At 42.8% G+C, this 21307-nt stretch overlaps 1 protein-coding gene across 1 annotated transcript in view; it reads left to right on the forward strand.

Annotated features, from left to right (window-relative positions):
• The window catches only part of LOC121879365 (histone-lysine N-methyltransferase 2D-like), a gene marked incomplete in the record, with an annotated part of 241215 nt that overhangs the window by 76743 nt on the left and 143165 nt on the right, over window positions 1–21307 (forward strand). Inside the window, 1 exon segment of the mRNA XM_042385969.1 lies at window positions 2177–2276. Within this exon segment, the coding sequence (XP_042241903.1) occupies window positions 2177–2276 (100 nt within the window).

The raw sequence follows: 21307 nt of genomic DNA on the forward strand, positions 1-21307 counted from the left end.
CAACTGTGAGACGGACCTCCTCCTGATTATGGAAGCCTTGTATCAATATCAAGTAAAGCTTTAAAAAAAAATAAAAATTCCGGTAGGGAATTTTTTTAATGATGTTTCATGTATATTACCTGTATTTTTTCTTCTGTTTTCTAGGCTCTGATAATGGAAAATGATTTTCTGAAACGTTAATAATTAAAGAAACCCAACTTAGTCAAGATGTTTGTATTTTCCCTGGTTCTCCTCTTCATTATATATATATATATATATATATATATATATATATATATATATATATATATATATATATATATATATATATATATATATATATAAAGCTGCCTTGCATTAAGAACATCGCTATAAAGATTCGTATGGAGAATTTCTTCAGAGACAACCAAACGATTTATTGTCTAGCTACTTGACTGGACCTACTCCAAAACGAGTGTGTAAACAACTATATCACAACCTTGTAGGTTGTCAGTCGTTCTAACAATACTGGTAAAACAAACAATATTGCAAGACGATAAAAAATCAATTTGCAGTACATTATAAAAACGTAATAATGGTGAAGATGCATTGCCCACAAGATGCAGGCGTGATGCTGAAGAACTTTTTGTAACTTGACCGTTTACTACAATAATAACAAACTTTAGCACTGATGTCCGTGTTCACTGCTATACACAGTACTATACTACCATTATAACAAACTTAGTACCGTTGTGTGTTCGTGTTTACTGCTATACACAGTACCTCTTTACATAGAGACGAGGATTGTCACAAGGTTTGAAGCTACCACAACTCGTCATTCACTTATTTGATAAATTTTAAGTGTTTGTAGTCTTTTATTTTTACAGCTGCTTCGATTTTCTTCTCTTAGACACTACTGACCTCATCTTACAACATCACAGAAAGCCTCTGACGATTTTCAGAGGGTCTCGGAGCTCGCCTCACCGCCCACTTCCTTTCATGTCTTTAACAAGGGATTCCAATGAATGCTCTTCTAATAATAAAAAAAAATCCATTTCATCAAAACTCTCTAAATACAGTAGAGCAGCCATTCATCACCTAACCATAATTTTAGCAATAATTTAAATACCACACCATCTTGCTTCTCGCTTCCCCACAGTAGTCGCTGAATTCTGAAAATCTTTTACTATTGCCTCTAACGACACCAGCCTCATGCTGTCAAACCAGCTTCTTGCTTCTCACGACAGTCAGTAACTAATGCCTTGGAATAGTTTCCCGTAACAGCTATTAATAATGTTACTGAATCAAAAAAGTAAATGAAAGATGAATCTACCACAGAGATGCCATTACTGTACTGTATAACTATTGGAGTTCCCCCTTCACTTCCAAACTTCGTTATAACACCAACGCTGACATAGTTCCTTAACAAATTACCAGTACAGAAATTAATCAGGTAATTATATTTGAACACATGTTCATTTTCCACCTTACTGATTTTCATGCACAGAAAACGAACTGTTTCTCACACTCCTAGTTTTAGACCAAAATATCAAGAAAAACAACAGAATTTTACGAAATAACCAATCTAACCACCTTATTGCATCTAGCTAAGGCCTAAGCATACTGTACTGTAGAATAAATATGAGTAAGGGATAGTATTTGTATGCCAATATATCAATGTACTCTCACATCTTCTCCTCGGTCTGTGTCCACTGAGCCACCTACTGCCTTTGCATGCTTGTGTCTTGTCCGTTACACAATGTTTTCTTCGTCTGTCAAATCGCATTTTAATCTTGTTTGTGTTAATGTATGTGTTCCTGGTAATGTCACCATTATTGGGGGTTCTGGTTGGTCTGGACGTACCAAGTTTTATTTGTAACAGGTTACTGAGCACCGCACTACTGAAGTTTCCAGGCACAGTCAGTCAGTCTTCAGTTGTCTACACTTCTTTTGATGCATGATATCCTTGTTTTCGCTTGGATATTGGTTTATTTTCAGATTTTCTTTTGCAGATTTTCGGGTTTATGCGAATGTGATTTCTTAAAATATTTGATTATATATGATAATATCACAATTTCCAGAGCAACGCATGCAAATTTATATTTAATATTTCCTGTTATTATAATACGATAATATACATGCCCTTGTTGTATAGACTATCAAATATGCACATGTGGATGAAGTAATGGTTACTGTTGAGGTGTTTCCCCTTCCTCAGGATACAAAGGGATCACCTAATGTGTCAGGGCCAGGCGCCGCGGGCCAGCAACAGAAGAGCTCCATCAGTGGAATGCTCTCGGACTTCACGCGGGCCCTAGGTAAGGTTGCTTCTCACACTTACTATCTTCTGTGTGTTCATGTTTTCAGGACACCATTACAAAGTTCAGTATTACCGAGAAGAACACCCGCCTCAGGCAAGTATAATATTTCTGCAACATTCTTAGTTGACCGATCTAATGCCACTTACTACACGAACAGTTTCTAAACCACGTATGACAGTGAATCAGTGTGATTAATTTTTGTCATGGTAAAAGTAGGAGCCATTAAACTCACAGAAATATTTAGCACTTATACAAACCCCTTGACGGGCATGATACATTAGGTTAACGTGTCAAAGAATTGTTTTTGTTTATTTCTTGGGAAAGGAAAATCTAACTTGATCAAATTTAACACTTTATTATATCGTCATATTATAAGAGTTATGTCCATGCAGTCAGTACATCTTTGTGTAGACTCGCGTACCCACAGTGATGACAAATGATCGGTGAAGATTATAATGTTTATGCCTTATACTGTATGTAGCTTAATGGGAGTCATTATTATGTATTATGGCGTTTGAACGGTAAATATCTTTTAGTACAGAACAACTCCCGATAACATTTAACTGGAGTCATAAAAGAGATTATCATTTTTCTACACCGTCAGCAAACTTGACAGCATCTAATATCTACATAGAAATATAAATGCATGGAGCCTTACAGTGCTGTGTATATATTATGGTTTCTGTGTAGAGGCGACTACTGTACTGTGTAGAGGCTCAGGATAACTTGATAATGATCTTAACAAATACCGAAAGTGACTTCCTTTTAGCCCTTGTTATGGTCGTTTTTTAATCTGTTTGTGTCTGACAACTGGCTGATCTATTCTCAAATACAATACTGTACTGCAAGCAACTAAGACTTAGCATGGTTAAACACCCGTCATCGAGGTGGGAAAAAGACATGAGTCTCTAGGTATTAAATTGGAGATAAATAAAAATATCAGACATTCCCCTCCGCTTTCTTCCATCACTCATCCCTCTCCGTGCATACATTTATTCCCTCCTCATGCCCTCCCCGTCCTCACTTCCTTCCCCTAAAACATATTTCCATCCCCTCCCATATATTCCTCCCCTCACCCATCCATTCCTCCCATCACCCATCCATTCCTCCCCTCACCCATACATGCCCCCTCTCCTGTGTCCTCTGCACTGGAGGATATCTGTAAGAACTACCGTTATCCAAAACTCAAACAAATCGTTCAGCTCGTTCATCTACACTTACTCCAAAATTCAGAAATTCAGCATCGTTTACATCCCTCTCTCTGGGCATATTCAAATCACCTGAGCTAAATGTGATCAGCTCTCTGAATTAGTTCTTTTTTCACTTTCACATCTCATTTATATATTTATTAATCATTTCATCTCATTCATTCGACGTATCTCTCTCAAATCCGTCATTTTTTATACACAAATGTACTTTCTCATTTATCCATATTGTTGGATCAACAATTTTCTTGCATTCAATTGACAAAAAAAATATATATATAATTTGGCTCAACGGAAGTAAACATAGTTGTATACACGCTGGAGAGTGTACAATGACGAGGGGTGAAGAGAGAGCAGATCCCCTGTGTCTGTAAAGGAGTGAGCTGCTCGTGGTGCTGCAGGACGTCTCTAGGTTTATTAGGTGACGACACTGTACGATTTGATTTTTTTAAAGGCTTCAACAACAGACCTCATTTTGCCCACTAACGACTGTAGTAGTAATAGTACCACCAGCAGTAGAATTTGCAGCAGTCACAATAGTAGTAGTAGTAGTAGTAGTAGTATTTACAATTGTAGAAATGTTAATAAAGGTAATAAAATAATAAAAATTGTTAGTAGAATAGTAATAAGGAAACGAAAGAGAAGAACACTCCCTTATAGTGGCCGAAGGCTCTGTATTCTTCTGTAAGTAGTCAATTGTATCTGCATCAGTGTGTGAATGAACTTGCTTTGAGAACCTTGTATGTAATTAGTCACTAACTACGATCGTATTTACTACAGGAAGTAATTCAGGTTATTGGCAGAATGACACCACATAATCTATCTCTTTAATGTTCTTCTGTCAATTCCAAGTTCATATTATTGATAACTTCTTCCAGTTCATTTCGATGTTATGCAATAACGGATGTTGTCGGGTCTGTATTTGTTTCATGCTTTCGTGTAACTCGTTCCAGCTCCCTTGATAATCGCCGGTATGACACTCATGATTACGTTAAGCAAGACACAAGCCTCTCAACAAGGCTGTAAACTGGTTTTGGCTCCAACATAAAACTTAACTCTGAGACATAATATTTTGTTGAGGAAACTATATTTACCTCTTTAGAAATGTTTTTCATCTCAATATAACTATTACTTTCTTTCCCTCCACTACACTGTCATTCACTTATAACTCGTTTCCCCATTGGTTAATGCATCCACTACCAGACATCTGCAACGCCTCACTGTCTCTATTGTAAATCCATTCTTGTTAACAGTCTCCCTTCTCTTGTTATTTTCAAAGCTTTACTCTTACTCACTTTGAAAATGCATTTGTTCTTGGTATACTGTACACTCTTCCTTACTCATTCATTAACGTTGTTAACTTCCCCCGAATCACCTACAGGTCTAATTACCCATTTCCTCACCTTCTCCATTGTTCTTGCTTTACCATCTCCCACCTCACTACCTATCCATCAACAACCATGGTGACATTAAAAAATAATTTTAAATCTTTCCTCTTTACAGTTTACCCTCTCCAACACACTTTATCACACGCTTCACGTCCCATATAATATACTCCACGCGCTTTCTCCCTCGCTTTCCTACCTACTTTACCATATGCATTTTCCAGATCCTTAAATGCTACAAGCAATTAATTTTCATCATCCAAGACACCTTCACTCTCTCCTTGATGCAAATCCTTGATCCTCATACAATATTTTGTTGAACCCAAAATAGATTTATGTGAAAAATTTTCCATGGATTACCGTACGCTTTCCCAGGCTTATACTATATATATATATATATATATATATATATATATATATATATATATATATATATATATATATATATATATATATATATATATATATATATATATATATATATATATATATATATATATATATATAAATCACAATGAAAACGTGGATAAGATAAATCTTGATAAAAATCACGGAAAATGGAAACAGCAAGTACCTTAGCTTTCGTCTTTGTTCAAGACGTCTTGACATATATATATATATATATATATATATATATATATATATATATATATATATATATATATATATATATATATTGATAAAATCACACGAGGAAAAGGGAAACAACGGAGCACCTTAGCTTTCGTCTTTATTCAAGACATCTTCAGAGGCAACTGGATTACATGGACAGGGAGAGGCTTAAATATACAGGGTGACCTTATTAAACATGCACGGCAAGCCTCTAAGTTCCAGGCACCCTGCATCACAAGCAAGATTTTGATGTGGATTAACATCTGGTTCGAATACAGGCAACAAAAGGTGGTAATAAATGGAATACATTCTGGATGGGAAAATGTTCTCATGGGAGTATCACAAGGCTCTATCCTTGGACCCACCTTGTTTGTGATTACAAAAAAGACAGATGAAAATATATCGAGTCATATTGTTAACTTCGCAGGCGATACGAAGATATTTGTGAAGGTAGCAAGTCAAGATCATGTCAAAACAATGCAGAAAGACATGCATGTTCTGTTAAATGGTCTCGAGAATGGCAAATGCTCTTTAACATTACAAAATGCAAGACCTTACACGTCGGATACAACAACCTTAAGCACAACTATCATGCTAATAACACCTGCCTGGCTATTGTCGATAAGGAAAAAGATCTAGTCGTTATGAAAGATCGTTCACTGAAGGCGGCGCAACAAGTGGGGGAAACAGTGAGGAAATCGAGATTTGGGAATTAAAAAGCGTACCTTTGAATACACAGTTAGGAAAATGATCCTTCAACTGTACAAATCTTAAGTACGTCCCGGTCTGGATTACTGTATACAGGCACGGAAATCCTACCTCTAGAAAGATCTAACATCCTTAGAAAAGGTGTAACACAGAGCTACTAATAGGTTCCAGAACAATGTCATCTCGATTATCCAAGTAGACTAGCAACCTCTCAGACAAGGCACAATAGGGCAGATCTCACTGAAACATTCAAAATTATGAAAGGGAAGGAAAACGTGAACCCGGGACATTTCTTTGTGAACTCACGCACCACCAACATGAGAGGACATAACTACAAGCTCGACAAGTTTCCATGCAGAACGAATATAAGTAAAAACTTCTTCACACAGAGGGTGGTAGACCTATGGAACGGTCTTCCAGCCCAAGCTGTGGATTCAAGAACAGCACTGGCCTTCAAAATAGCCCTTGACAAAGTTTACAATGGAGTGACCCTACACAGGCCACTAGCCTTCTTGCATCGATATGGTCACCTGTTGGTGGCCATTAGGTAAATAAGGTATTAATTCTTGTCATCCATTCTATCTCTTTCCCATCTGATCTTTAACAGTGTTACTCCTCTACTCCTATTATCTTACAATTCTCAGGCATGTTTATACCAATGATCATTACTTTAACACGTTAACCTTTATCACGCCCCAAAAGGATAACTCCGTCTGTGTTTAATTTCTAGATTTAACTGTTGCCAGAAATATTCAACCACCTCTTCATCACACCATATCTCCTCCATCAACCTTAACTCCCATTTTCATTTATTCTCAACTCCTTTCCCCCGACTTTTATATGTACTTTTTGTGGATTATTTCATAATTCTCTATTAAGAACATAAGAATGGAGGAAACTGCAACGGGCCTATTGGCCCATACTAGGAAGCCCGTTTACACCCAACCCCTATCGCTCATATTTAAGCTACCCATCTTGTTCGAATTTATGATTAAGTTCGGTAACTTGTTTCACTCATCCACTACTCTATTTCCAAACCAATGTTTACCTATCTCACATCTAAATCTAAATTTGTCTAATTTAAAATCATTGTTAGGAGTTCGCTCCTGGTTGAATAGTTTGAGTACCTTTGTTATATCACCTTTGTTTAACCCTGACTTCCATTTATGCACCTCGATCATATCGCCCCTCACTCTACGTCTCTCGAGGAAGTGTAAATTAAGATGCCCGGGATTGGTCTTGTCATTCTCCTCTGAATGCTGTCTCAGGATTCTATATCCATTCTGTAGTACGGTGACCAGAAATGGAATGCGTAATCAAAGTGAGGTCTTGTATGAACCTAACTACTTTATTAGTCTTGTTTCGAGCAAATACGCTTTGTTGTTTTGGTTTAATATCCCTACTTATCATTGCTCCTAAATCTTTCTCACAGTCGGATTTCTCTGTAACAACGTTGTTCATCTGATATCTGGTTTCTATGTTTACATCTCCTAGATTAAATGCTTTACATATGTCCACATTAAATTTCATCTGCCATTTGTTTACATCTTTCTGTAGTTTTGTGGAGTCCTCGTCAGATTTAATTACACTACCTATTTTAGTGTCGTCAGCAAATTTACTTATGTTGCTGTCTACGCCTACTGTATATCTATGTCGTTTATGTATATAATAAATAGTAAGGTTCCAGGTACTGAGTCTTGGGGTACCCCAAGAGTGATATTACTCCAATCGTATTTAGTGCCGTTAATGCTTACTCGCTATTTCCTGTTCTGTAACCACGTCGTAATCCAGTTTGGAACAGCCCCTCCAATTCCATGAGCCCCATGTGGCCCTCCGCCGCACATTCACAGCAGTACTTCTTGTCCTTTCCAGGGCAGATGGCTGAGGTGTGATTGTATTTATAGCATGTCCAGCATGGTGTTATTGGGTAGAATTCTTCCTTTTCTATTTGGTGTTTAGGTATATGATAATGTGATATGCTTATACCGCTTTCCATCGCCTTCTGAACCATGGAGATCTCAGTGAATCTGACCTTCATCCTTAGTTGGTGTATTTGGCATCAACACTACCTCCACGACTTTTGCCCAGGTGTTTTTCTCTTCTATTTCATTTACGATGTCGCTTGGTGTCTTCTGCGTGATGAACTTGTCCACCCTCTTCATTACGATGGATTTCCTCGCTCCTACTTGGGGTGGTACAACTATTTCAAAGTTCTCCTTCTTCAGTTTTTTGACAGTATCTGTGGCAAGCGTAAGGTCTAGTGAGTCCTCCAGAGAAGATTCTGTGTTCCTTCGTTCAATGTGAGCGTCGGTTTCGGCCCGGTCGTCAACAGTTGAATAACAAAGGCTGACTGGCTTAAGCGGTGAGGGGTATGAAGAGAGATTCGGTTACTGCGAAGGCTGGCTGGCGAATGGATGCCTCGTGGAAGTTGTTGTTGTTGTTGTTGAGATTGTCGGACCGTAGTCCGACACGGGCCTTTACCTGTAGGCGGCCCGTTTGGTGGTTCCGGCTGGAGCTCTTGGAGAAGCCAGACCGGATTTGGGATTGGGGATGGAGGTTGTCCTATCTGCAGATATGAAAGGATACAGCAGGTTTGCAAGTGTGAGCGGACCTTCGGTCAGTGAACGCTTACCACCAACCCCCGCTCTTGGACGTGGTCAGTTTCGGAGTGGCGCGACCCCTGAACTGGGGTCTGCACTTGCTGGGGGAGGATACTTCCTGAGCTATCTGGGTGGTGGGTATCGTTTGATGACCCGGAAAAGGTGGTGAATGTGGTTTGCTTAGGCCTTTCGGGTTAGAGTGGCCGTTGGTGTTGTGTGGTCTTGGAAGTTTCGAATTCTTTTTCGGAGACTTTGTGTGACTTCGCAGTCGAGGAGATAGTGTTCCAGTGGGTTGGCCGCTGGCTCCTGACAGTAGGTGCATTCCCTGACGACATTTTCAATAGTCTGCCAGGTGCACTTGTACCCTAGTCGTAGACGATGAAGGCTAGCTTGGGTTTGTCTTGGTGTTTTCTTGTCTGCGAATGGTGGTTTCCCTTTTGTAGCCACCAGGTACCATTTGGCTGATTGGGAACCAGCGTTGAATGCGTCAAGGAAGCTCTTTTGGATGTGGAGCTTGGTAGTCTTTCTGAGGTGGTTCTTGATCTGTTGCACGCTTGCTGGAACTTGAATGTGTACGCTTCAAAACGTGTGGCTGCCTTGGCTGCTTAGTCTGCCATGTCATTTCCCCCGATCTCTACATGACTGGGAATCCAGTGTAAGACGACTGGGTTTTTGTCTTTGGAAGTCCTGAAGCTGTGCGAGGATCTAGGTTATGATGTGGACGTTGTTTCTTGGTTGACTGTGTTGCAGCGCTTGCATGGCCGTTTTCGAGTCCATGTGAATTATGGTGGACTTGTTGTGTTGTGTTGCAGTGTGTTGTAGGGCTTTTGAGATTGCTACCAACTCTGTTTGTAGGGTGGAGCAGTCATTGGAAAGTCTCCATAGGAGGGTCTGGCCTTGGGTGTAGAAGGCCGCTCCGGATCTATTGTAAGGGCCTGGGACTTAGGGATAGAAATCCCTTGCCAGCCTAATCAGGATCTTTAAAAAGGAAAGTCAAGAACCATGGTTTTCTGAGGGATAACAAACAACCGTTTGAAATTGAAATTTTTTTTCTATAAAAATAACACAAAACTCTGACACCACTCAACAAACATCAAATAACAATTACGGGAGTCAAGCAATTATGGAGTCAATCAATTAAACAATTAAGGGAATCAAACAATTAATGGAATCAAATAATTAAGAGAATCAAACAATTACTGGAGTCAACGATTAATGGATTCAAACAATTAAGAAAATCAAACAATTAAGGGAGTCAAGCAATTATGGAGTCAAACAATTAATGGAATCAAACAATGAACAGATATTTCCTAAGGCAGTGGCCCTGGGGAAGGTTCTGGAAAGCAGTGATCCACTCTCAGGGGGAAGGTCAAGTCAGCTTCTTGCGATGCCTTGCTACACAGGAGAAACACAGGGGCACAGATGGTGGAGGAAGTGGCGATGACGTGGCAGCCGCGGTAGTGGTTGAGGTAGGTGTCCGGGCAAACAGCCCACGAGCCCTGGACCTATGATGAGATCACAACCAGAATTTGACGAACAGCGGGGAGGTGTAGCTGTACTGACGGCTGGGTAGTATTTGGAGATTGATGAGCCAGCAGCGACGTTCTCACCTCCATCTACCCCCCTAGTGGGGCCGCGAACCAGCAAACGAGAGGCGGACTACCATCCTGTTCGTTACCGCCCTGACATCTATGATGTTTTGGGTCCACCGAACCGTCTGTGAAGTATGATTCTGCATCAGCTGGTGTCTCGGTGGCTATGGCTTCCTGAGTTATTCTTTTGAGGTCCTCCTTCTGGAGGTTGGCTTTGCTATCTCCTAGTTCGGTGATTTTGAATGTGGCTGGTGGAGGGCTCCGTGGTGGTGGAACTACATAATCACTGTCTCGTATGTCTTGGTTGTTCTTGATGAGTGTTTCTGCTTGCAGGTGCCCGATGACCTCGCTTGCCTCGTGCGACCAGGTGGCCCCTCGCACTCTGTGGTCGAGGTGGAGGGAGGCACTGATTCACGTTTTGGCAGCTGTGGGCTTATCTAATCTACAGATTTTGGGGAGGAGACCGGCTGTCACTTGCTTGACTCGTACTGCTAGGGGTGGTAGTTCAGTTTCCATTTGCAAATTGCAAATTCTGGTCCACATGGGTGCTCCGAGCATGGTCCTGAGAGCATTATTTTTTATAACTTCTAGCTTAGCTATCTGGCCTTCTCTCAGTTCAATGAGCGTTGGAGCACTGTAATCTACCAGCGATCTGATGGCGGCCGTGTAGTAGGCTTTGAGCACGTGTATGCTCGCTCCTGCGGAAGTGCTGATGAGCGAACTCATTATGTTGTGTCTGCTCTTCGTCCTTTGCCTGAGATACTCTAGTTGCGGCGTGAAAGTGAGTTTCTGGTCGAACCAGATTCCAAGACACTGATGGGTGTTGGTCCAAACTACCGGCGTGTTTTGTATGGAGAGCATCATGTCTGGTGTGTTTGTACAGATGACCATCGCTTTCGATTTGGCTTGATTTATCTTGAGTCCAATCTGTTGCACTCCTCTTCTATAAGTTGGAGTGCGTGTTGCTTGTTGACTAGTCTGTTTGCTCCTCTTACTATGAGCTGTAAGTCGTCTGCATAACAGAGGAGCTTGGCTGTTTGTCTGAAAGGAAGTCTGACTAGATTTTCCATCAGGACATTGAACAGCGTTGGACTGAGGATGCCTCCTTGTGGGGTTCCGTTTTCGTGGACCCTGTAGCTTGACATTGCCCCCTGAAAGCGTACTCTTGCTTCTCTCCCCCTGAAAGCGTACTCTTGCTTCTCTCTGTGTAAGGTAGTTCTGGATCCACCACCAGCAACCTTCCTTTGACGCCTTTTTCGGCGAGCGTCATTATAATGGCCAGTGGATTTGCTAATTCGAAGGCCTTCTCCAAGTCGAGGAAGACCACCAAAGCTGGTTTATTGTCCACTGTGCTGAGTATCTCGGCAATGTTGTTGCTTGTGCCGATGTTCTCGGTGTAAGCAAAAAATGTGAGGGTGTGGGCTGCCGACTTTCCACTTGAGTCTGTTTAGAGCCATTCTTTCTCCCGTCTTCACTATGCAGCTAAGGAGGGAGATGGGTCTTGATTTTCTCTGGTTCTTTGGGCTTCGGAATGGGCTGTATATCTACCTTCTTCCATTCCGGTGGAAGTGTCTGTGCTATCCACGAAGCATTGATGACTTGTAGCAAAGCCTCGTGCCCGGCTTCTACGGCATGGGAAAGCATGGAGTAGGTTATCCTGTCGGCCCCTGGTGCTGTGTCCTTGCTTCGTTTTATTGACTTCTGAAGTTTTTGCTGGTTGAAGGGTCTGGCGGTGTCATCTTCAACATTGCAGGCCTCTTCGATCATCTGGAGTCTGGTCTGTCGCAGACGCCGTTGTGTTTCCTCCGCATGTCTCGGGAGGTTTTTCGTTGCTGCTCGGTCGGAGAAGAGTTTTGCAAGTCTCTCGGCTTCCTCTTCTGGGTTGGGACAGGTTGTTGGTGGTGGTTTTGCCTTCCCAGATGCCCTTCGGATCTGGGCCCACATTTTGCCGAAGGAGGAGTGCTCGTTCAGTTCGGAGCACCACTTGAGCCAGCTTGCGCTTTTGATTTCTTCCTTCTCTTCCCTGGTATCCTTGATTATATCTTGCAGGAAAGGTCTGTTTGTGTCCGTGGGATGTCTTCTGTAGTTTCTTCGGGCCATTTTCACTCTGTGGTTGAGTTCTTTCACCCTGGGACAGTAGTACCAGTAATCCTTGTATTATCTTGTTTTTGGAATAGCCTCTTCTGCCGCTTGGTGAAACGCCTCGACCAACTGTTGGTGGAGGGTTTTCTCGTCCACGGGTGTTGCACCAGCCGGCTGTGATTTGGTTTGGCGCGCCACTTAGCCAGGTGTTTCCTATAGAGTTCCCAGTCCGCATTTTGGGTTTTGTATCTCCAGTTCGGCGTGAGTGGAGTGGGGAATTTGTTCACCTTCAGTGTTGTTAGGGTGGCAAAGTGGTTAGATCTAGTCTTCCTCTCCTAAAGTGGGTGGGCTCTCCGGTGTTTAGGAGGGCGATCTCGGGTGTGTCTTGAAAGGTGGTGTATAGGTGTAGACCGTCTTCATTTGTGGGGCTTACCGAGATTAGGAAGGGATGATGTGCTTTAAAATCCCCTCCTATGAGTGTGGCGTGGTCAGCGGCCGAAGCTAATAATTGAGTCACCTCCAGTGAGCCCCTTGGGTTCTTGTAGATGTTGTGGACAGATATTTCCCGTTCTTGGATTGTTACATTGACGGCCAGTGTCTCAATGTTTTCCCCACATGGCAAATGCTACATAACCTAGAAATGGGGTATGCTGGACTTGACCAAGATCAAATATCCTCTTGTCGACGCCTGCGTGAAATGCCTCCTGTGTGTCTTGTAGCCACTGAATTTGAAACAGTGGTGTTCTTGTAGGAGTGTTTCTTGTAGCAGTACAATGTCAAGCTTGTCCTTGGCTGCTGCTTCGTACAAGAGATGTTTCTTGTTTTTGGTGCCCTGAGCATTCCATGAAAGGGTGCTGGTGTTTAGGGTGCTGGTGTTTTCCACCACTGTTTCACCTGGGACTTCTAATGATCCTCGATGGATATGTTCAAGTCTGATTCCGACTGGATCAGGTTCATATCTTCTTGTTCTGTGGTAGTTTTTGCCTTCTGGGCTTTGGTTCGGTTCAGGGGAGCTGAAACGTCCAGTTTCTTTCTGGGAGCTGTCGGTATCTTTGGTTCCCTGGTGGCCTTTTTCGGTGAAGAGTGTACCTCGGCTGTCACTCGTGTGGGGGCCAGCATAGTGTCCTCCACTGAGGTGGCTGGAACTGTGGCGACTTGCCCGAGGACGCTCCCCATGAGTATTTTGAGCTGTGTAGGCTGGAACCTGTGGCCCAGTAGTCCGGCTAGGCCCTCCGCGAAGGTTGTCAGTACCTTGGCTAGGTCTGATACGTGTATCATTCCTTCTGGTGCCTTGGTGTGTGTTTTTTTTTTTTTTCGTAGTTGTTGTCATTGTCTGCTGCTTGGGAGGCTGAGGTGTGGCCGTAGGGAGGCCAGGAAACTGGGCTGCACTTTGGGTGTTGACCGGTTGAGGGGGTTGGCTTTGTTGTTTTTGCCTTAGGGTTCCCCACTCGAAAGTACTTGGTGGGGCTGGTGTGCAAGAGGTGGAGGCCGGTCTTGCTGCTGGTCGGTTTGCCTGGAGTGGTGTTTGTACCCTCAGTTGGCACACTTGGGGGAAATTTTTTCCCATTCTTCAACTTGGTGAGGCAGGAGTGTGTGCCATGCTTCTGCGAGCAGTCGGCACAGATTTCCTTGTACGTGCACCTCGTCTGATGGTGCCAGTATTTCTGGCATCTGAAGCACTACAGGGGCTCCGAAACGAAGGGCCTCACTTCGTAGATCCCCTAGGTTTTGAGGTCTATGGTGCTGGGGGGTGGACCGTAGTGCGCTACGAGCACTCGTTTTGTGGTGGCCGTCTTGTCGGTCGCGGGAGAGCATCTCTCGGTTTTTAGGATCTTCGGATGGTTCTCCAGGGATTCGAGGGGTAGCTCCTTTGGGTATTGGAGGACTACCGATTTCATCAGTTTCTGGGCGGAGTCCAGCTTGGTTGATGCAACGGTGGTGGTGTTTTCCAGGTAAGTGCCGAGGGTGGTGGTGGAGTCCTTGTCTTTGGGGTGAATAATCATCTCCCCCTTTGGGTTGAGCCGCACTGAGAACTTGGCCAGTGGATTTTGTTTCTCCATCTTTGTGATGGCAGCATATGTCGTTTTCGAGTCCGTTTTCGAGATCCGGAATTTTGGCAGTGTCGTTGGTGATGGATGCCTTTTGGGCTGCTTGACGGATTTCGTTTCCCGAAAAAGCACGTCGGCGTTTTTTTTTTTCAACCTTCTTCCAGTTGTCGTCTTCAGTGGCGGTGGCAGTGGTGGTGGAGTTGTTGGGGGCGGTGGCAGTGGTGTGGATGGCGTTGTTCTTGGTTTTCAGGGCTTCGTGGAAGGCCCGCAGCTGGTCCCCTTTCTCTGTGTGGAGCATGTCGTACTTCGGGTCGTCGGGTTGGCGGTTCAGACGGGGGTCACGGTTAGGAGGGCACACGCACTCCATAACAGGTGGTTAAGTGGTGTTTTCTTCTCTGGAGGTTTTTCTGCTGTTCAGAGCCTACCTATTCCGGTTGAGTAAGTAGCAGAGGAATTTCAACACTCCCCACAGGCACTTGAATGCCGGATGGTCGTAGAGTGGTTCCTGAGCTTCTCTCCCGGAGCCCCGTTTGGGGAAACCTACTTCCTAGTGTATGTGACTGCTCATTTATAGACGTGAACTAAGTGTGCCTATTGGGTAAGGATGAGGATTGCTACCCTCTTTCCAGGTGGACCCGGACGATCACGGTTTTCCTGGAAAGACTCGGCTGGGATGGGTTCTTGCTCCAATCCCCTTTCGTGTTCACAATCTCCTGGGAGGGAGGTGAAAAGCTACAAGGGGGGACCGCAGGACGAATACACTTTTGAGGGTGCAGGTCCCTAGGCCAGAGCGAGAAAAGGAAAAATAGCAGTAGAAGGAAAAGAGCTCAAACCACGTCGGGAATATCACGCTATAGCTGCTCCCCAGCTTGGGTGTGGGTCACTCACACCACCAGTGGGGAGGGCAAGCTAATGCTCGATAAACCGAAAACGTTCGTGAGATGTTGTCGACGATGTCAGTGGTGGATGGTCCGATCATGAAAGTTGGCCAATAATGGCAGCAGAGAGAGGGCGGTCTTCACAGCTCTGTGTCCGGCAGTCGCGTGCTCGTGGATCCTGAACTTGTTTTGGGGACTACTGGCCACTTCGCCGCTAGGCTATTTCGGCCGAAGTTGTTTGTTTGCAGAGTCATTTTCTTTGGACTTCTTCCTTTTTTTCTTTTTACTTTTCAATTGCCATTCTTCTTCTTGGTCTTGTTCTGGTATACATTCTTTTTCTGGTCTTGTTCCCATATATTCTCGAAAACGTCTATAAACGGTGTTAATGATAATGTTAATATATTGTTTTCTTCGGTCTTGTTTAATTCTGGCTTCTTGGGGTCTTGATTTTTCTTTTCTGTGGTCTTGTTGGGGTCTTGATTCTTCTTTTCTTCGGTCTTCACTACAAGGAGAGCCTCCCTGTAGCTCAGTTTTTTCTTGCTTCGCAGCTTAGCCACCCTATACTCCTCCCTCCACTTGGGACACTCCAAGTCGGAGGAGGAGAGAGGGCCACCACAAGCTGCGCCTTTCTTGGTGGCCGCCGAGCAGGTGGTGTCCTGGTGCCCGGGTGTCCCGCAACTGCAACAGACCTCCCGAGCACGACACTTCCCCGGTAGATGGCCGTACCTCTGGCATTTGTAACATCTTGTTGGTCTGCTTTCATATGGTCTTATTGAGATGTTCTCCCATCCTAGCAAAACGGTGCTTGGTAGCTTCTTGGGGTAGCCAACCAGTGCTAACCTACTGGTCAGCTTCCGTACTATTGAGAGCTGGCCAGTTCTTCTTTTTCAAGGTGTTCCATCTCTGTGCGAGCTTCCACTAGTATCTGGATCCCATTGATTTCTGTTATGTTGGCTATTTGTTGGGCCTGTCCCCATTCTGCTAAGGGAGGGGGTCACCAAACTTTTTTCACAGTGGGCCGGATAACTGAAAGAATGACGAGCGCGGGCCGCATAATATTTAAATTTAAATTGTATCACAACGTCTCGTGTTCCATACGTTTTATCAAGCAAATTCAAGTACCGTCGGCGGGCCTGATGAACTGACGTTGCGGGCCGGATCCGGCCCGCGGGCCGTAGTTTGGTGACCCCTGTGCTAAGGTGACGATAAGGCCACCACTCGCTCTGCGGACGACCCTTGTCACCCCCCTGATTCCTAAGGAGTCAAAAAACTTCCTTAGGACAAGGAGGTTTAGTTGCTTGCGCGAAGGGCATATGACTGGGTACAGTCTTACACCCTTCGCCTGGTCACAAGTCAGCATCGTCAGGTTCACGCAGTACTTCGGGAGCAGAGAAGATCCTCGTGGAAGGAGCTGCACGCTCTTATATTAGCGGTCACGAGCCGGAAGATGTCGTCACTAATCTGGGTGTGTCTGGCCAGGTGACAGGTGTACTGGCTGGAGGATAGCTTCTTGAGAAACATGGTCATAACGCCGGTTTAACTCAGGTACCTTGTCGTCGTGACCTCTCTTGGGTCAGGTCTTAATCTCACTGGAGGGTGTGTCAACTTACGTGAGTATACACATGTGGACATCTACTTATTGTTATTATGTGCTGTTCTTCTCTGGGGTGTAAACTATGGTCTGATAAACAATCATTACACCTCCCGCCAAGACCAAAGCTTCCATACCAGAGAACTGATGACACTTATAGACAGTAATATCATGTGCAGTCTCTAATATAGCCCCTGAGGCGATAATGCATCCTCACATTTACAATCAATAACCTCATAGATACTGTATGTATATTTTTCTACTGGCTTGGTTTGATCTGACAAAACTTACTATACCTCCCGCCAAGATTAAGGCTCCCATACCAGGAGAAAAAAACACATACTCAGTAAGTGACTACAGTATGAGCTCAACGAGAATAATTGCTAAGCTAAAGATCCTACATATCTAGCATAGTATCTGAAAAAAACTTGCAATTTCACATTCTACAAGCAATAACAGGTGTTACATGGCCTTGCCAGCCCATGTCAAAATAATGATCAGCCCAATCAGTAATATGGCTACAACATTGCATTAGGTAGGACAAAACATTGATACAAAAAAAATACATTCTCTGTAGTAAATGTTAACAGATGTCACAGAATGAAATACTTCATTATACACAAAAAATGCGCCTACTTCCACATGTAAGGTGGTTTTTTTCATTATACGTATACAACAGCAATACAGTACAGTAGTGTGGCCCAGCATGGCTCACATTCCCCACCAGCTGATATCAGAGAGACTGGCAGTACAGCAGTGGTGGTGGGTTGATCCTTCCAATGATTCACCTCTTCATTGTCGACTCTTCTGATGTCAGCGCAGCACGTCTTGTGTCTTTTTTCTTCACATTGTACGTTTTTCTTTCTTCTATACCGCACCTTGTAGGTTGTGTTTCCACACCTTCTGACTTCTCACTTCCTCCTGGTTTATAATGCATCTTTCCTCTAGCACCAGTTTCTATCATATTCCAGATGGGTTTTTCTAGATCCATCTGAGTTTCTTCTGCACAGCATCATTTTCCGACATAGTCCAGATGATTTTTTCTGTATCATCTGAGTTTCTTATGCACAGCATCATTTTCTTATTCCCCACTGGACAAAAACCCTGCGGTCAAAAAACCCTCGGACAAAAATCCCACCGGGCATAGACCCCACCCTACCGGAAAAAAACCACCGGACGAAACCCACAATGGACAAAAAACCCTCATATTAAAAACTAAAACAAAATCTATTTAAAGTTTATAATAGCGAACATTATGAAATGTATTCAAACACTGCTTAACGAAAACAAAATTTATTTAACGTTTTCAATAATTTTCTTATAAATCCACTTTGATAGTATCTCTTACTAAGACAATGTATGTATGGAGCATTATGAAGTGTAGGGTATATGGTAAAAAATTAATTAAAGCTCTATTTAAGCCTCATTATTTACCTCATGGTGGAAAATAAAAAAAAATTATTTAAATTTTTTTAAATGTCTTGCAGGTAGTAGGTAGTAGGCAGCTGCCAAACAGGGAGGCACTACTACCTGGAAAGATATTGGAAGCATAATGTATTGTCTAATGATAGACCCTGCTGCTATATGGCATCACGATAATTGTGACCAAGTCCCAGGTTGCTGATCTGACTTCCTGCCTCATTTACACACAATTACAGGGTCTCAATTGTTTCTCTTACTTTGACAACACAACATACAGTACATATACTGTTTCTCACTCTTGATTTTTTTTCATTTTTGTATTTCTTTATGGTTCTTTATTATTATTATTATAATTATTATTATTATCATTTTATTATTATTATTATTATTATGATTATTATTATGATTATTATTATTATGATTATTATTATTATTACATTTTCGCCCCCAAGGCCCCGATGTGGGTCAGTGACCTGTGCTGAGGTGGGCTAATCCCCGTTTAAAAAATAACATTACGAAGTGTAGGTTAAATGAACACAAAAAAAATGCAATTGCACATATACCTGTTACATACGTATATATGTAAAAATCAATGCCTTTTTTTAATTACATCAATCAGTTGTTGTACATCCGCGATATTGATATTCATACCACCTCTTTACATATCTATATTTGTTTATATATAAATCGACTGCAGAACTTCCACGCTGCAAAGCGACATCCCTTTAATCATCCGACGTCACGTCCTTCGATAGTCATGTCACAGTCAGGTTAGTCGGCGACTTTGTGACTTGACAAGCATTGGGTGTCGTTGTCAGGTCTCCAGGTGCACCCCCGTGTGACCTCACAATCTCTGGTCTCTCAGGTCCGTTTAATGATGTGTGGGACCACGAGGCGAACCAGAGACCTTCAAAAGCGACTCAGAAATATCTTTGTTGATTTAAAAGATGGCCGCAAGACATTGGAAGAAATGCTCAGAGGCATTAGGCATACTATGACTATAGTCCAGTTCAGTGTTTATTTCCTTATTTATTTCACACTTCAGATTATCCCTGACATAGATTGCTACTCCTCCTCCTCTCCTAATCTTCCTATCGGTATGGAATACTTTGTAACCTGCAATTTGATATTCGACAGGTAACTCTCGTGAGTCTAAGTATATCCATGTTTTGGTGAATACTATTATATCGTTGTTTTTTTTTGGTACATACCAACGCCCTAATTTCATCCATTTTGTTCCTCATACTCCTACTGTTTGCGTAGTAGACATTTAAGTTAGTAGTGTTCTGAGTCCTCTCTTTCATGAGTTTAGGTTTTAACTCCATGCCTAGTTTAGTTTTGTCCTTATTCTTAGCACTGTTTCCCTGCAACCTTTCACTTTGTTTACCCACTGCAGTCTCCTCCACCTCCGTGCTCATATGGTCCCCTAGTAGTTTAAAGATTTCGACATTTTTTGAACTACCATCTCGAGAGAGCCAGCCAGGGTTGCCACCTCATCCCTAGCATAAAGGTCCCTTCTGCCGTAAAAGTTGTCCCAGTTGTCAATGAATGGGACTGATATTGACTTGCAATATCTGTCAAGACGGCCGGTGACACCAACTGCCCTTGACAACCATTCATTGCCAACTCTCCTTCTAAGCAGGACACCACATATGATAGGGGTCCCTCCCCTCAACCTAATACGTTCAAAAGCTGCCTTGAACTTATCAACGAGCTCCTTACTCCTACAACGGCCAATATCATTGCCTCCAGCACTGAGTCAGATAATGGGTTTGTTCCCATTACCAGACAAGATATTGACCATCCTGCCAACTACTGTATATCCCCCACCCCAGCTCCTGGCAAACACACCCTCATCCTATTTTTATTTTTACCACAAAAAGCTCTATCCAGGTACCGTACCTGGGATTCGCCAACAATTAAGGTGTTCGTACCTTCCTTGTCAGCCCTGTCCCTGACTATGGTATCGTCCAATTCGTTTATCAAAGGATTAAAAGAGTTTTTACACTTAGCTGTTGTCGTTTCCTTGGCGTCTTTTCTCACTACCATTTTGGCTATTCCTCTCTTCACAACCTTCCATTCGCCTGAGTTTTCGTCAGACACGGGCTTTTCTTGTCTCTTGTCTTGTTCCTTCATTCTCGCTATCACTTCCTTTAATTTCAAGTTTTCTTCTTTGACCTTCACTAACTCGGCCAGTAGCTCAGCCCTGAGAAGGGCACACAGCCCTGTTCACAAGTAGCACTAGCCATTACCGACAATTTATCCCCGGGAGCTAAGACTGCCGTGACCTTTCTCCTAGCGAAATCAGAACACAACTGACAATGTTACCAATCGCGGGGGACACTGAAAATTATATTAAGCACTGAACATATTCTGGGGAGTTATGCTAGTAGCAATTCGCACATACCATGATGAGAAACATTTTCTTGAGTTGTTCAGATGACACACTAGAACACTTTTCACGTTGTACTACACATAATTTCTTATCGCACACGGTTAAACAATACTCAAACTGTAATTAATTGAAGGGGGAGACGTACCAGGTGTAATGGCTAAGCAAAGGAGGGCATGGGTTTCTGATAAGAGCTTAGTATGCCCTTAGCAAAATTGTTTAACATGTCCTTAAAAGCAAATGTAGTACCAGAATTCTGGAGAATAACGAATGTAATACCAATTTTCAAGAAGGGAGATAGATCATTATCCTCTAACTACCGTCCAATGAGTCTAACATCAATTGCAGGCAAATTACTTGAAGCAATCATTTCAAACTCTATTCGAAATCACCAGGAGAAACACAAGTTGATCACTGATTCCCAACATGGCTTCACAAGAGGGCGTTCATGTCTAACTAATCTATTAACATTCTTTTCATCAGTTTTCGAATCAGTGGACGAGGGGCACAATT

Source organism: Homarus americanus, unplaced genomic scaffold (assembly GCF_018991925.1).
Source record: "Homarus americanus isolate GMGI-L3 unplaced genomic scaffold, GMGI_Hamer_2.0 scaffold16894, whole genome shotgun sequence".
In the NCBI taxonomy this organism is placed as follows: Eukaryota; Metazoa; Arthropoda; class Malacostraca; order Decapoda; family Nephropidae; genus Homarus; species Homarus americanus.